The following is a 17672-nucleotide window of genomic DNA, read 5'->3' as shown; positions in this document are numbered from 1 at the left end:
TGATTCCACTGTATTATCATCAAAGCGGGCGAAGAAGGTGTTTAGCTTGTCTGGAAGCAAGACGTTGGTGTCAATGACTTGGCTTATTTTAGTCCGTAATTGCCTGTTGACCCTGCCACATATGTCTCGTGTCTGGGCCGTTGAATTGCGACTTTGCTTGTTTGATTGCCTTCCGGAGGGAATAACTACACTGTTTATATTCTGACATATTCCCGACCACTTTCCATGGTTGAATGCGGTGGTTCGCGCATTCAGTTTTGCCAGAATGCCGTCATCAAATCCACGGTTTTTGGTTGGGGTAGGTTTTAATAGTAACTGGGTACAACAGTGCACTGCAGTGCACTGCACCAATGCACTTCCTAATAAACTCACTCACCAAGTCAGCATATAAATCGATGTTGTCTGAGGCTTCCCAGAACTTTTTCCAGTCCACGTGATCAAAACAGTCTTCAAGCATGGATTCCATTTGGTCAGACCAGCGTTGAATGGTTCTAGTCACGGGTTCATCCTGTTTGATTTTCTACCTATAGGATGGTATGAGCAAGATGGAGTTGTGGTCAGATTTGCCGAAGGGAGGGCAGGGGAGGGCCTTGTATGCATCGCGTAAGTTACAGCAGCAGTGGTCCAGTCAATGTGCTGGTAGAATTTAGGTAGCCTTCTTCTCAAATTCTCAAATAAATCCCGAGCTACAATAAATGCAGCTTCAGGATATATGGTTTCCAGTTTACATAGAGTCTGGAGAAATTCTTTCAGGGCCATCGAGGTATTTGCTTGGGGGGGATATACACGGCTGTGACTATAATTGAAGATAATTCTCTTGGGAGATAATGCATTTGATTGTAAGGAATTCTAGGTCAGACGAACAAATGGATTTGAGTTCCTGTATGTTATTATTGTTACACCATTAGTAGTTAATCATGAGGCATACATCCCCGCCCTTCTTCTTACCAGAGAGATGTTTGTTTCTGTCGGTGCGACGCTTAAAGAAACCCGGTGGCTGTACCGACTCTGACAACATATATTCCGAGTGAGCCATGTTTCCGTGAAACAGAGAATGTTACAATCTCTGTCTCTCTGGAAGGCAATTTGTGCCCTGATTTCGCCCACAAAGTTGTCTAGAGCCTGGACATTGGTGACTAAAATGCTTGGAAGCGGAGGGTGGTGTGCTCGCCTTCTAAGTCTGACCAGGAGGCCACTCCGTCTGCCTCTCCTGCGGAGACGACATTGTTTTTGGTCGGCCTCTGGGATTAGATCCAATGTCCAGGGTGGAGGTCTGAACAAAGGAGCCGCTTCAGAAAAGTCATATTCCTGGTCGTAATGTTGGTAAGTTGACGTCGCTCTTACAGTTGAAGTCGGAAGTTTACATACACTTAGGTTGGACTCATTAAAACTTGTTTTTCAACCACTCCACAAATTTCTTGTTAACATACTATAGTTTTGGCAAGTCGGTTAGGACATCCACTTTGTGCATGACACAAGCCATTACAAAAATTGTTTACAGACCGATTATTTCACTTATAATTCACTGTATCACAATTCCAGTGTGTCAGAAGTTTACATACACTAAGTTGACTGTGCCTGTGGATGTATTTCAAGGCCTACCTTCAAACTCAGTGCCTCTTTGCTTGACATCATGGCAAAATCAAAAGAAATCAGCCAAGACCTCAGAAAAAAAATTGTAGACCTCCACAAGTCTGGTTCATCCTTGGGAGCAATTTCCAAACACCTGAAGGTACCACGTTCATCTGTACGAACAATAGTATGCAAGTATAAACACCATGGGACCACGCAGCCGTCATACCGCTCAGGAAGGAGACGCGTTCTGTCTCCTAGAGATGAGCAATCGTAGACCAATAAGAAGGCCAACAACAGGAAGCAGAGGTTATTACTTTAATGTGTGTGTGTGTGTGTGTGTGTGTGTGCGCGCGCACGCACAGTGGTGTGTGTGTGTGTGTGTGTGTGTGCACACGCGCAGTGGTGTAATGTGGCCTCCCAATATCGACATAAACTAAAAGACGGCTCAGCAAGAAGAAGCCACTGCTCCAAAACCGGCATAAAAAAGCCAGACTACAGTTTGCAACTGCACATGGGGACAAAGAATGTACTTTTTGGAGAAATGTCCTCTGGTCTAATGAAACAAGAATATTTTGTTTGGCCATAATGACCATCGTTATGTTTGGGGGAGGCTTGCAAGTCGAAGAACACCATCACAAACATGTAGGGGGGGGGGGGGGGGGGCAGCATCATGTTGTGGGGTGCTTTGCTGCAGGAGGGACTGTTGTACTTCACAAAATAGATGGCATCATGAGGGTGGAATATTATGTGGATATATTGAAGCAACATCTCAAGACATCAGTCAGGATTTTAAAACTTGGTTGTAAATGGGTCCTCCGAATGGACAATGACCCCAAGCATACTTCCAAAGTTGTGGAAAAATGACTTAAGGACAACAAAGTCAAGGTATTGGAGTGGCCATCACAAAGCCCTGACCTCGATCCTATATAACATTTGTGGGCAGAACTGAAAAAGCATGTGCGAGCAAGGAGGCCAACAAAACTGACTCAGTTACACCAGCTCTGTCAGGAGGAATGGGCCAAACTTCACCCAACTTATTGTGGGAAGCTTGTGGAAGGCTACCCAAAACGTTTGACCCAAGTTAAACAATTTAATGGCAATGCTACCAAATACGAATTGAGTGTATGTAAACTTCTGACCCACTAGGAATGTGGTGAAAGAAATAAAAGCTGAAATAAATAGTTCTTTCTACTATTATTCTGACGTTTCACATTCTTAAAATAAAGTGGTGATCCTAACTGACCTAAGACAGGGAATTTTGACTACGATTAAATGTCAGGAATTGTGAAAAACAAAGTTTAAATGTATTTGGTAAAGGTGTATATAAACTTCCCTTCTTCAACTGTATATCCAATAGTTCTTCCCAGCTGTGTGTAATAACACTTAAGATTTTCTTGCCTAACAATGTAAGAAATAATACATAAAAAAACAAATTCCTGGATAGTTTCCTAAGGACTTGAAGCGAGGCGATCTCTGTCGGCACCATCTTGGTATCTGTGGTGTCTTTTTTTGTAGTGTTCGGGTGTCTCTCTTGTTGTGATGTGTGTTTTGTCCTAAAAAAAATTTAAAATCCCAGCCCCGTCCCTAGTTAAATAAAGGTTAAATAAAAATAATAATAATATAAAAAAATAGTTTAAAGATTTTTTTGCTAATTTATATAAATAAAAAAACCTGATGTATCACAATTACGTAAGTATTCAGACCCTTTTCTCAGTCCTTTATTGAAGCACCTTCGGCTGCAATTACAGCCTCAAGTCTTTGGAATGACGCTACAAGCTTGGCACACCTGTATTTGGAAGAGTTTCTCCCATTAATTTCTGCAGATCCTCTCAAGCTCTGTCAGGTTGGATGGGGAGCGTCACTGCTTAGCTATTTTCACATGTTCGATCGAGTTCATGTCCCGGGCTCTAGCTGGGCCACTCAAGGACATTTAGTGACTTGTCCCGAAGCCACTCCTGCGTTGTCTTGGCTGTTTGCTTTGGGTCGTTGTCCTGTTGGAAGGTGAACCTTCACCTCAGTGTGAAGTCCTGAGTGCTCTGGAGCAGGTTTTCATCAAGGATCTTTCTCTCTACTTTGCTCCGTTCATCTTTTCTTCGATCCTGACAAGATGTCTAGTCCCTGCTGCTGAAAAACATCCCACAGCATGATGCTGCCACCACCATGCTTCACCGTAGGGATGGTGCCAGGTTTCCTGCAGACGTGACCCTTGGCATTCAGACAAAATGGTTCAATCTTGGTTTCATCAGACAAGAGAATCCTGTTTCTCATGCTCTGAGATTCTTTAGGTGTCTTTTGGCAAACTCCAAGCGGGCTGTCATGTGCCTTTTACTGAGGAGTGGCTTCTGTCTGGCCACTCTACCATAATGGCCTAATTGGTGAAGTGCTGCAGAGATGGTTGTCCTTCTCCAGTCTCCACAGAGGAACTCTAGAGCTCTGTCAGAGTGACCATCGGAATCTCTGACCAAGGCCCTTCTCCCACGATTGCTCAGTTTTGCTGGGTCAGCCAGCTCTAGGAAGAGTCTTGGTGTTTACAAACTTCTTACATTTTAGAATGATGGTCACCACTGTGTTCTTGGGGACCTTCAATGCTGCAGAAATGTTTTGGTACTCTTCCCCAGATCTGTTCCTCGACACAGTCCTGTCTCGGAGCTCTACGGACAGTTCCTTCGACCTCATGGCTTGGTTTTTGCTCTGACGTGCACTGTCAACTTTGGGACAACTTTGACATGTGCCTTTCCAAATTATGTCCAATCAATTGAATTTACCACCGGTGGACCCCAAGTTGTAGACACATCTCAAGGATGATCAATGGAAACTGAGCTCAATTTCGAGTCTCATAGCAAAGGGTTTGAATACTTATGTAAATAAGGTATTTCTGTTTTTTGTTTTTAACAAAACATTTTCTAAACCAGTTTTTGCTTTGTCATTATTGGGTATTGTGTGTAGATTGTGGAAATTGTTTTATTGAATCGATTTTAGAATAACGCTGTAACGGGTCTGAATACTTTCTGTAGGCACTGTATATACAGGGAGTACCAGTGATATACGGGCTGTCAGGGCCTGAATAATACAGGGGCTGGGGCCCAATACCTATGGGGGCCCTTGATGCAGAGATTTTTTTTTTTTACTGCAACCTCCAACCACAGGAATCCATTATCAATGAGTGTAGATAGTCTACTTCCGCTATACTAATCATCAGATGGTGGAGGAGAGGATTTAGGGGGCCCACGTTGGTAACTGGGGGGCACTGCCTTGGTTGTGTAACTGATTAATAAAAAACCAAAGCCCCTGGGCCTATGATTTGTTACTCCGACCCTGTGGGCTTTCCGCACCAGCCTTTGTCGTGAAAATAAGCTTATAAAATATCTGGTGTTACAGACAGGACTGCTGACGTGACCAATGTGATATCATTGTTAATGTTGTTTTTTTCTCTCCATATTTTGTGCTTTCAGGGGATTCGACATAGGAAACCACTTCTGTGAATGGATGTATGACTACACAAATGACAAGTTCCCATTTTTCCATGTCAACTCAAATAATTATCCCACTAAAGCCCAACAGGTGAGTAAGGATGACAAAATGAAGGCTTTTTGTCCTCTGAATCTTAATGAGTGGCTCTTTAGGCAAAAGCCATCTAATAACCTTGATGTTTCTCTTTGCAGCTGCATTTCATTGGAAGCTACCTGTCAGAGACTGACCAGGGTTTCCATAATCTGAGCACTGAAGATCAGATTAAACTCAAAGAGGAGCTGTTTGTGGAAGTCAACAGGTAAGGGCCCCAAGGCATTCCTCTTGAATGTGGGGCACTGTGTCTCAGACACACAGTATTTACACCTCATGAGTCATTATTTTTATTTTTCATTTTAGCGGATGCTCTTATCCAGGGTGTCTTATGAGTGCATACATTTTTTGTACTGGTCTCACATGGGAATCAAACCCACATCCCAAGCATTACAAGCACTGTGCTCTACCAACTGAACCACACAGGACATATGAGGACATGTTGACTTACTGTTTTTTTGTTGTTGTTTTTTTCAAATCTGAGGATACTTGTGGTTTAGTACTTATAATGGCCTCCTGTTGAGAGAGCAGCAGTAAATCATAACAATAATGAACCCCTAAGACTGGGCCTCTTGGTTACTGTAAAATGCTCCCTGGGAAATAAAACCCTGGAATCAGCTCAGTAGTGATGAAATAGCATATTTCCATGTGGCCGTTGCTGTGGACCAAAGGTTTGCTCAGTTCACCCAGCTGTATGTTTAATGGACCGTACTGTCAATGTGCTTGTCCACGGTTTTATTGAAACATTTGTCGGTTGGTAATTACACAGGTTTGCTCTGGCTTCGCACTTCTTCTGGGGTCTGTGGTCGATGATTCAGGCGAGAATCTCCACCATTGAGTTTGGGTACATGGTAGGTGTCCATTATTTGGTTGTCATGCTTTTGTTTTAAGCATTTATATTTGTGATATAAACAAAACAGCCATTCTCCCTAAGTTCCCTTTACGTTGATTACTTTTTTCAAATCCAATCAGTTTTCCACGGTGATTCAACATTATCACATTGAATTTTTTTGTTGACATGGAAACATCGATTCAACCAGTTTTTCCCAGTGGTGTATGTTATATACAGATGTAGAATCTTAATTTGATCACTCTTTTGTTGCTGAGAATGTCCCAGCACAGCAGGAAATGCAAATGTGTGGTGTATTTGAGGTTTAAAAGGAATGTCTGACTTGGTTTGTCCTAATAATAAATTTATCAACCCCTACAAAAAATGTCCAATAATTAGAATCCACATAATAATTTCCTGTTGCTCCAGAATTATTTTCCTGCTGTAGCAAACTGTCTCAAATTAAGATCCTACATCTTTAAGACAGGATATTTAGATGAGCTTCATGATTTACATACATTCACTGAAAACCTGCACTAACACATGGTTATATTAACAGTATTGACTTTTCATATATCCTACTATTGTCCAGCTAATAGCTTAACCACCAATCATGCCACATTATGGACTAAACCTTCTTATCCTGTTGCTGCAGGCTTATTTTGCTATGACAATACTGGTCAAATTAAGATTCTAAGACCAGTGTGTTCCTTGCCATGTTTGGTCTCACAGACTACTCTGAAACTATACACAAGTATTTTCCATGGTCAGGGCAACCTGATAACCACTGGAATGTGTCTGAGAATGATTATTTCTGTTATTGTTATTTTCTATGCCGAACTACAGTGCCTTGCGAAAGTATTCGGCCCCCTTGAACTTTGCGACCTTTTGCCGCATTTCAGGCTTCAAACATAAAGATATAAAACTGTATTTTTTTGTGAAGAATCAACAACAAGTGGGACACAATCATGAAGTGGAACAACATTTATTGGATATTTCAAACTTTTTTAACAAATCAAAAACTGAAAAATTGGGCGTGCAAAATTATTCAGCCCCTTTACTTTCAGTGCAGCAAACTCTCTCCAGAAGTTCAGTGAGGATCTCTGAATGATCCAATGTTGACCTAAATGACTAATGATGATAAATACAATCCACCTGTGTGTAATCAAGTCTCCGTATAAATGCACCTGCACTGTGATAGTCTCAGAGGTCCGTTAAAAGCGCAGAGAGCATCATGAAGAACAAGGAACACACCAGGCAGGTCCGAGATACTGTTGTGAAGAAGTTTAAAGCCGGATTTGGATACAAAAAGATTTCCCAAGCTTTAAACATCCCAAGGAGCACTGTGCAAGCGATAATATTGAAATGCAAGGAGTATCAGACCACTGCAAATCTACCAAGACCTGGCCGTCCCTCTAAACTTTCAGCTCATACAAGAAGAAGACTGATCAGAGATGCAGACAAGAGGCCCATGATCACTCTGGATGAACTGCAGAGATCTACAGCTGAGGTGGGAGACTCTGTCCATAGGACAACAATCAGTCGTATATTGCACAAATCTGGCCTTTATGGAAGAGTGGCAAGAAGAAAGCCATTTCTTAAAGATATCCATAAAAAGTGTAGTTTAAAGTTTGCCACAAGCCACCTGGGAGACACACCAAACATGTGGAAGAAGGTGCTCTGGTCAGATGAAACCAAAATTGAACTTTTTGGCAACAATGCAAAACGTTATGTTTGGCGTAAAAGCAACACAGCTCATCACCCTGAACACACCATCCCCACTGTCAAACATGGTGGTGGCAGCATCATGGTTTGGGCCTGCTTTTCTTCAGCAGGGACAGGGAAGATGGTTAAAATGGATGGGAAGATGGATGGAGCCAAATACAGGACCATTCTGGAAGAAAACCTGATGGAGTCTGCAAAAGACCTGAGACTGGGACGGAGATTTGTCTTCCAACAAGACAATGATCCAAAACATAAAGCAAAATCTACAATGGAATGGTTCAAAAATAAACATATCCAGGTGTTAGAATGGCCAAGTCAAAGTCCAGAACTGAATCCAATCGAGAATCTGTGGAAAGAACTGAAAACTGCTGTTCACAAATGCTCTCCATCCAACCTCACTGAGCTCGAGCTGTTTTGCAAGGAGGAATGGGAAAGAATTTCAGTCTCTCGATGTGCAAAACTGATAGAGACATACCCCAAGCGACTTACAGCTGTAATCGCAGCAAAAGGTGGCGCTACAAAGTATTAACTTAATGGGGCTGAATAATTTTGCACGCCCAATATTTTCAGTTTTTGATTTGTTAAAAAAGTTTGAAATATCCAATAAATGTTGTTCCACTTCATGATTGTGTCCCACTTGTTGTTGATTCTTCACAAAAAAATACAGATTTATATCTTTATGTTTGAAGCCTGAAATGTGGCAAAAGGTCGCAAAGTTCAAGGGGGCCGAATACTTTCGCAAGGAACTGTATAAACAGTATACATACCTTTTTTTTCTCTTTATCTATTGTCTGAAATCCATTCTGTGCAAATGTTCCAATATTTTTCTTTCCTCTGTCTGTCCACAGGAGTATGCCATGGCCAGGTTTGATGCATACTTTGAGCAGAAGCGGAGCCTGGGTGTCTAAGTGAGGGACCACATATAGTAACAAGGAGGTGGAAGATAAATGGATTAATAGCGCTTTACCTGAAATGAATGCAGACAGGGTGTAGGACCATGCTTAATGGTGACCCCCTGCTTTGGGAATGAAATGCTCACTACAGTTGTTATTGCATGGACCAAAGTGAAACCATGAATATCTGGTTTGGTGTTAAATTAGGCCCCATGCATTGCTGCTCAGTATTTACACAATATTAAGCTCCTAATATTACACATACTCACAGGGCACAGTTGGTTCTTGGCTTGTCTTTTCAACAAAATATCAGACAGATTAAGACGGGATAAAAAATCTTCATTCTGAAAGGAGGTCTGAGTTACATCTCTGGGAAGTCTATTGCTGTTTGGAAATGTACTGGGATAGTGGAAAAGAAAGGAAGTCTCAATGACCCTTGCTAATTGAAAAGCCAGTAATCTGTGACCTAACTGTGATAAGCCAAATGGCCATGTTGACTCAGTGTCTCAGTTTCAATTGATTATGTTTGGTTCTTTGCATCCATGCTCAGTTTTCCTCCATTCTTTATCAACTGAAATTCCTCTAAAATGACTTGTATATGGAAATATCTAGAACCTCCAATGAGATGGGAGCATCTCTGGCCAACAGCATTTTTTTTCCACCTGCAGTACTGTGAATATAATGTGCAAAATGTGACCTGAAATACACTAGTGAAGGTAACCTCGCAACTCTACTCTGTACTTACTCTTACTTTACACAGCCCCCAGAAATGGTTTCAGCTCTGAATATGTCATTGAACCAGTAATGATATTTAAACAGATATATTCATCAAGAACACATTGGATAATACATTGGTAAGGAAATAGCAAGCAGCAAAGCTTGCTATTCAGCTGGGTTAAGCAGTTGTAGATGAAGTTGTGAGAAGAACTGTTAGCAAGGTGTGACAAAAATCCTCATGTAGAGGTTTTGAATGTTTATAATGATATCTTTAGAATATGTTTGGGGACTGGAAATATTTACTTGACTTTTTTTCCAATTCATAACCGAACTGTGAGAATTATTGATGTTTTATATATGAATTTGTATTCTGTATTTCATCATATTTGTTTTATGTAAAATAGTTTATTTAATCTTGTTACAATGTTATTGAGACCGTTATGAGCCTTCACTTTGAAATGTCATCGTTATATATAATGTCAGTGTCACTTTTTTTCGTTCACCAGACACTTCTTCCCAATGCTTGGATGCAATTAGCCTAGGGACGAGGTTAGTGGCACTTTCCTGACCCAGTTTATTTTTTAAGATAAACTTTTTCTATTTTTTCTTCAAATGAAATAAGTATTTTTCATAATAAGAAGTTGTCTCTTTCCTATGAAATATGTCTCACTCCTGTTTTCTCCACACCTCCTACAGAATTGTGTGATCAACTACATTCCATTCTCATGTATTTGTATATACCTTACACCTCTCTTTCATGCTATATTATTAGTTTGAGACAAAATAAGAATTGATCCAACTGTTTTCAAATGTAATTGACAGTGTCACATTCAAATTTCTGAGTACATCCTTGGTGTATTTCATGTCTTGCCATCCAATACAGTGATCAAATCAAATGTACATGTAATTGATTATCAAACATGGTAAGAAGGAGCTCCTCTACGTTACACTGAATATTGTTGATAATGTATATTGTATACTTATGGATAGTTGAATTGAGTGTCCAAATTTGTTTATGCTGTGAAAGGAACCCAACTACTCTATTTTGTGCAAACATTTAGCCTTGCTTAGCTATACAGGTATGCAAATACTATAAAAGAAGAAACAATGTACTGTATAAAATAGTACGGGTTAAGTGCTTTGTAAATGTACCACTATTGCAAGTGCATACATTTACTGTACCTTCTACTGCATTGTATAAATACTACAGCAAAGAGGAAATGTGTAGTCTTGCATTTGTGAGTGTCTCACTGGATTCAATGAAAATATTTGACAACATATTATTGAAAACATGAAGCAGTAAATTATTTCAGTGCACACACCTGATTCGAGAAATAATATTAGTCTGTGTGACTGCTCTTACAAAAAGACATGTCACATTTGCAGTTTCACACATGAAAATCATGTTGATGTGAAATTTCACATTTGAAACTATATTTTCACATGTATTACTTTGAGTTCACATGTTAACACCAACTATTCACATGTGAGGATAAAAACATGTTTTCACCTAACATGTAAATTGAAGTTTCACGTGAAAATCAAATGTTGTACATGTGGAATTGCAAGTTCACATGAAAATCAATCATGTGAAAATCAAATTTGCAGATTCACATGGAAGAAAATGCCATATGTGAAAATCTCACTTTCATATGTGAAATTGCAGACACGTGAAAAGATGGTGTTAACATGTCGCAGTAGCAATGTTTCCACCGGTGAAATTTCACCAGGGTGACCACATCTAAAAAGCCCAAATGTGTGACACGGGAACAATTTTGCGGGACATTTACAGAACAGTGGACAGAATAAAGTGTTACCATACACTTTCTGGGGGCAGGTTAATGGATCACGTTCAAATGGTGACATGCACTCAGTTTATTAGGTACACCACCCTGTTCCCGAAAATCGTTAGATCCTACAGTTAGTGAGTCACAAGGGCGTGGCTTGCTATATAAAGCAGGCAGACAGGCATCGAGGCATTCAGTTACTGTTCGATTGAACGTTAGAATGGGCAAACGAGTGACCTAAGCGACTATGATCAGATCATTGGGGCGCCGGTTCCAGTATCTCAGAAATGGACGTCCTCCTGGGCTTTTCATGCACGACAGTGTCTAGGGTTTACCGATGGCACTTTTCCCATGGAACTTATCATAAAAGTAGGGGTGTTAACCCTGGTGTCCTGGCTAAATTCCCAATCTGTCCCTCATTCCATCATGGCCAACTAATCAGAGCTATGGTCTTTTCCCCGGTTAGGTATAGTGGTGTTTCCCCACTGGGAGAACATTGTGCGTCATTTGTTGTTTTTGTGTGGTGATCGTGGCCAGAGCAGTTGTCTCGGGAGCACATCTGTGGTTTGGGGTTAACAGCGAGCTGGTTCCTCCTTTGTGAGTTAACCAAGTCCAGCTGTGCTGTCTAGTACTGGTGTCCCCTAGTGCAACAATACCCGCAGCAATGCCACCGACAACTAAGTTTAGCTATAACTTACGTAATACACCCATATTACGGGGGTTTGAACTTGCAACCTTTCGGTTACTAGTCCAACGCTCTAACCACTAGGCTACCCTGCCAACCTGCCGATACAGTGAAGTCAATTCTGCCAGCTAATTTGCTTTCCGCTGGTATTTTGAAGGCAGAATTGAGTTAACCATGTCCAGCTATATTGGATGTACCAATTGTGTCTAGTACTGGTTTGAGCAGAAAAATGAGTTACTTTTATTGCAGCTAAATCATGACAAAGATCTGGAAAGGTTGATAAAGCAAAAATAACTTGATTTGGGAAGGTTGTAGCGGGATTGGAACAAGCTAAACTGTTGCAACATCAGCAGTTAGAACTTGTCAGAAGGCAAGCTTTCAGGTGAATATTATTTTGCGTATGACTATTCAAGCTCCCCAATGGGAAGTTCTTCCCTAGGTCGTTCTCCACCTTTTGATATTGCTGGTATTCTCCGGTTGTTTCCTAAATTTACTGAAAAAAATCAGGATAAAAAAAAATCTTAATTGAAAGTGTAGTACCTGAGCCGTGACAATTTGGTCCAGGGGACCAGGTTCTGGCCCTGCTGCCCATTTTCACTTCTCCTTTTCAGGCCAAATTCAGCAGTCCATACCCTGAACGCAGAAAGGTGAATCAGCTCTTCCATGTCAATTTGTTGAAGCCCTAGTATGCTTGTTTGTCTTCTGAATTGGCTAAATCAGAACTGTGCTAAAACTGATGTGGTTAGTCATGTTCTTTTGGTGGAATCTGATCTGAGGTCAGCCACTCCACCTTCACATACAGTGGCTGTGTGAAGAGGGGGTGCCAGGCCCTGATGGTATTTTGCGTTGTAAGTTGATGGGTCACCTGTCTAATTGACAAGCAGAGTTAACTGATTTTCAGTCTGTTTGCTGACACCTTCTCATATACGTTTGGCAGTCCATGATATTGATTTTGGGGATGCTTTCCCCATTAAACGTTTTTATTGTGCGTCATTGGAGACCCTATGTCACCTGGACTCAGATGAAGTACATGCCTGTTAATGAAATCGCTGTACCATTCTCCAGGTGGGCCTCCCTGTGTTTCTTGGTGAACAAGCCAGATGGTTCTCTTTGATTTTGCACTGACTACCGGAAGGTTAATAGTGTGACAACCTGACTGTTACTCAGTCCCATGGCTGGAAGATTGTGTTGATCAGGTTGGTGCTGCCCGGTTTGTCAGCAAGTTTGATTTACTGAATGGTTACTGGCAGGTACCTTTGTCCTCAAGAGCTTGTGAAATATTTGCTTTTATTTCTCTTTTCTCCTATACTGTCGTGAGTTTTGGCCTACACAACGCTCCTGCTATGTTTCAGCGTCTTATGAATAGGGTAATCGCTGGCCTTGAAGGCTGTGCTGTTTAGATGTGGTTGTTTATAGTGACATTTGGGAGCGACTTGGGGTCAGGTGTGGTCCCTATTGTGGTTTACACTGACCACAACCTTTTTCCTGCACACCATGCTTTCCCCAAATCGCAGGATTATGCGCTGGTTTGTTCCTGCAGGCGTTCCATTTGGATGTACGCAGTGTGAAAGTTGTGGATGTGCTTTCCCATGCACCGATTTAATAGATCTTCAGATGCCTTTGTTGTGCGTGTGGTTTTCGGTTGGTGGTCTGTACAGGTTTTTATCTTGTCCTTCCTGTTGCTCTGGCTTCTGCTCTCCTGTCTCTCGTTCTCCATTTCTTTCTCTTAAATTGTTGCTTCCAGGTACCGTGGTTGGATGGGGTCAGTCGATTTGGTTGGGTTGGTGTCATGGGCATCCGGTGGGCCTCTTACCTTTTATGGTTGGTATAAACCTTTATTAGTTATGGTTATTGATCAGTTGTATTTGTGTGGGTTTTGTTATCTAGTCCTTAGTCCCTGATTTTTATTGGAGGGGGATGTTATGCCCACTCACTCTCCCTGCCTCTTCTGTTTGTGCTTTCATTTGCAGATTGGGGACAGGTGGAGCTGTTCGGGGTGATAAGTTACGCCTGGGTTTGGGATCAACTAGGAGACAAGTTCCTGGTGTCCAGTCCTGGCTCTCTCCACAAGCACTTTTCTTGTGATCTGGTTGAGTATGTTTTTGATTAGATGCACCCTTTAACACTGACACACATTTTACCTTCATCCATGCATCTCCATCACACCCCTCACATGCCTACTTTCACACTTCACAGGTTCTTTTTCCTTTGTAGTTTTATACTTTAGTTACTTAATATTTGTTACTCCTAACTGCCTGCGTGGACTCCCTCACTTGTCACCATCTAAGAGCCAGGTTGTGTCAACTGCAGGGGGAGTGGGAGACATGGTAGTGAGCCAAAGACAGCTTTTATTGTGGGGGAGGTGGGTCTTTGGCTTGTCTCTAACGCTGACTCAAAGATGCAAATGTGTGTAAATTGTATTTCAACTGGGAGGAAAAATAAGAGCAGACAGGACAACAGTGAGCTATGATGGTAGTTCCTCACAGGAACTTGAGGTCTGTCAGGGGCTTGGAAACTTCTAGAATTTAGAAGTCTGGAGATGGAATGTGGAATTTGTCAGGGGGAGGGGCTGACGGGTAAGAGACCTCTCTGCTTTGTTAGGATTTCCTGTGCTGAGGTCAGATGGCTGCAACACAAACTTCACACAACTTCGATGGTGCCACACCCGATGTCACTATTAGAGTAATTGTCTTATACTCATATCCCACCTGTTGGGAGTCATGTTTGTTAGTTTTCAGAAATTAAATAAAAACTAAGAATGGATGATCCTACATGGTAAATTCAAACAGCTTAGCTCTGAAACTCAGGAAAATAAACTCACACACAACCTTTTCCTATGTAACCCAACATTCCACTCTATTGACTTCATCAGGGCCATTTGACAGTGGGAATATATCTTTCTATTTAACTAGGCAAGTCAGTTAAGATTTTTTTTTATTTATAATGACGGCCAGTTGTGCGCCACCCTATGGGACTCCGAATCGCGACCGGATGTGATACACCTTCGGAATATGTATAGCAAGCCTACACCACATGGAATTTACATTTTTCTCTTAGGCAGATGATTGGCTGCATGTCACCTACGTAATGGTCTAGCGTAAAGTGTGCTGACTACAGTATATCCTGAAAGTCCTGTATACAGTATCGAGTTCTGCTGTGGCTTGCAGCAAATAACTGTTCTGTTTATAACCAGGACATCCCATACTTGCATTTCAAAGCCAAGCTGTAAAATACACCTCATTTTTGTTTTTCTACACACAATTTACGTTTCTATAAATGAGAGAACGCCACAGGTGAAGAGAAGTTCTCAGCTGTATTCACTGTGGGAGATCCCAGGAGGTTTAGTAGAGCGGTAAACAACAGTGGCTAAATGTTTACCTCTAATTTCACACTGAGCAATAAACGAAATGGCAGGGCAGCTAATGACTAACTGCACTTTTTCTAACTGCACCTTACTACAGTCTGAATCAAATGTGACGAGAGCTACTTTTCATTGTTCAAACAGAAGGGAACTATGAGATTGAAAGCTGCATGACCACTTAAAGAGCATTATGTCTGTGCATTCCACTCTGTAAACCCCTCAGTAGACTGAACAGAATCTCCCCTCTAACAGCTGTACAACATGAAGAGTGTGGACAGTAATTGCAGGCAGACTGCCGCCCCTGTAAAGGCATGGCAGTAAGCCCCTTCCATTGCAAGGTCTCTGGGTTTATTTTCTCATGCCTCTGTTCACGGACAGACAAATTAGGAGATAGTGGGCAGGGGGGTATCAGCCAGCTAACAGCACATTGCCCTGGAGAAGGGGTGGGCACTGCCTGGGAATGGCCTTGAAAGGGTGAGATGCAAGCTGGCTACTAATCTCACATCAGCAGCTCACAGTGTTGAGAGAAGTTTTGTCGCGTTTCATTTTGTGATTGGGGATGCACATGTATTGGGGTTGCAGTCTGAACTCAAAGAATTCTCTTCTGTTCTGATTGTTCTTTGCTCTTCATTCTCTAGTCTTGAGTAAGGTTGGGGTTTGACTCAGCTGCCACATTTCAGTTTTTCCTCATGATTGTTGCAGCACAGCCACATCAAGGACAAACACTGAATGATAGAATATCTGATGACTGATCTTGCAAAGCCAGACATGTCTATGAATATTGCATATCCTCAGACTACCATCATAGCTGTATAGTCTGGCATGGGAGTCTTGTTGACAGTTATGTCTTAGCATTATAGACACATGTGTGGACAGAACTGACTAGATAATAAATAATGTATCATGACATACAGTAGCTGGTAAACTGGGGAAAGTACAGTAATAGAACCACTGAGCTACAGTGTGTATATATCTATGAATGATTATAAACTGGGTGGTTTGAATGCTGATTGGCTGAAAACTGTGGTATATAAGACTGTATACTACATGTATGACAAACATTCTCTTTACTGCTTTAATTACGTTGGTATCCAGTTCATAATAGGAATAAGGCACCTCTGGAGTTTGTGGTATATGGCCAATATACTACGGCTAATGACTATATCCAGGCACTCTGCGTTGCGTCGTGCAAAAGAACAACCCTTAGTCGTGTGACACATGACGCATATGTGGCCTTTATGCCGCATCCAAAACAACTGGGAACTCGGAAATCACCCAATTCGGAATTCCAAGTCGAGATGCATTCTCTACCTTCTTGCCCTTTGTGCTGTTGTCTGTGCCCAATGTTTTTACCATGTTTTGTGCTGCTATCATGTGTTGCTGCCTTGCTATGTTGTCTTCGGTCTCTTTATGTAGTGTTGTCTCTCTTGTCATGATGTGTGTTTTGTCCTATATTTTATTTTTTAATCCCTGTAATCATTTTAATCCCGGCCGTCATTGTAAATAAGAATTTGTTCTTAACTGACTTGCCTAGTTAAATAAAAATAAATAAAAAAATGTATTTATTCTAGAGCTCCGACTTGCTGATCTGAAAATCACTGATGTCAAAATTTGACTTCGTTTTTTCCGAGTTCCAAGTTGTCTTGAAAGCAGCATTACCAATAAGTAGTGATGGGTCGAACAAATGGCTCTTTGAATGGTGAAAGAGCTGTTCATTTGGCTCCCTAAATGGCATACTGCTACCCCTGCATGTAGAGCTTAAAACAACGTTTTTCTGCAGATAAATTACAAAATGATTAAATAGTGGGGACAGCGCGTCAATCTGGTCGACGGGCATTCCGAGACTTTTTGGCTCACCGAAAATAGCCGAAGCTCATCACTACTCATAAATTACAGCAGAGTACCCTCATGTGGCCAACAAAGGTACACGCTAGACCAGGATGAACATACATAAACTGCTTGTGGGAGTCCAACTTCAGAGCTGAGACTGTATAAATATGTGAATGTTTTTACTAAACATGGATTTCTTCAAGGTTCTAGTGATGCTGACATGCAACAATTACCATAAATTAAGAATATTTGTGCACTTAATTAAAATGGAGTTGGTCCCCCCTTTGCTGCCAGAACAGCCTCCACTCTTCTGGGAAGGCTTTCCACCAGATGCTGGAACATTGCTGCGGGGACTTACTTCTATTCAGCCACGAGCATTAGTGAAGTCGGGCATTGATGTTGGGCGATTAGGCCTGGATCGCAGTCAGCGTTCCAATTCATCCCAAAGGTGTTTGATGGGGTTGAGGTCAGGGATCTGTGCAGGCCAGTCAAGTTCTCCCACACCGATCTCTACAAACAAGTTCTGTATGGACCTCGCTTTGTGCACGGGGACATTGTCATGCTGAAACAAGAAAGGGCCATCCCCAAACTGTTGCCACAAAGTTGGAAGGACAGAATCGTAGTGTTAATGTTTCCTTTCAATGGAACTAAGGGGCCTAGCCCAAACGATGAAAAACAGCCCCAGACCATTATTCCTCCTGGCAACCGC

General features: G+C 41.6%; 1 protein-coding gene across 9 annotated transcripts in view; it reads left to right on the top strand.

The window, feature by feature from the left end:
* Positions 1–10521, top strand: part of chka (choline kinase alpha) — a 36760-nt gene extending 26239 nt beyond the window's left edge. For all 9 annotated transcript variants that reach the window (XM_021597978.3, XM_021597987.3, XM_090224002.1 and 6 more), the window contains 4 exons: positions 5028–5136; positions 5238–5344; positions 5906–5987; positions 8539–10521. In XM_021597978.3, coding sequence (XP_021453653.1) covers positions 5028–5136; positions 5238–5344; positions 5906–5987; positions 8539–8598 — 358 coding nt within the window. In that variant the 3' untranslated portion in view covers positions 8599–10521. The remainder of the gene's footprint in view (positions 1–5027; positions 5137–5237; positions 5345–5905; positions 5988–8538) is intronic.
* The last annotated feature ends 7151 nt before the right edge of the window (positions 10522–17672 follow it).

Source organism: Oncorhynchus mykiss, chromosome 1 (assembly GCF_057628025.1).
Source record: "Oncorhynchus mykiss isolate SJ-2025 chromosome 1, ASM5762802v1, whole genome shotgun sequence".
Classification (NCBI taxonomy): domain Eukaryota; kingdom Metazoa; phylum Chordata; class Actinopteri; order Salmoniformes; family Salmonidae; genus Oncorhynchus; species Oncorhynchus mykiss.
The sequence above is the reverse complement of the archived record's forward strand: the minus strand, read 5'-3'. Positions and strand labels throughout refer to the sequence as shown.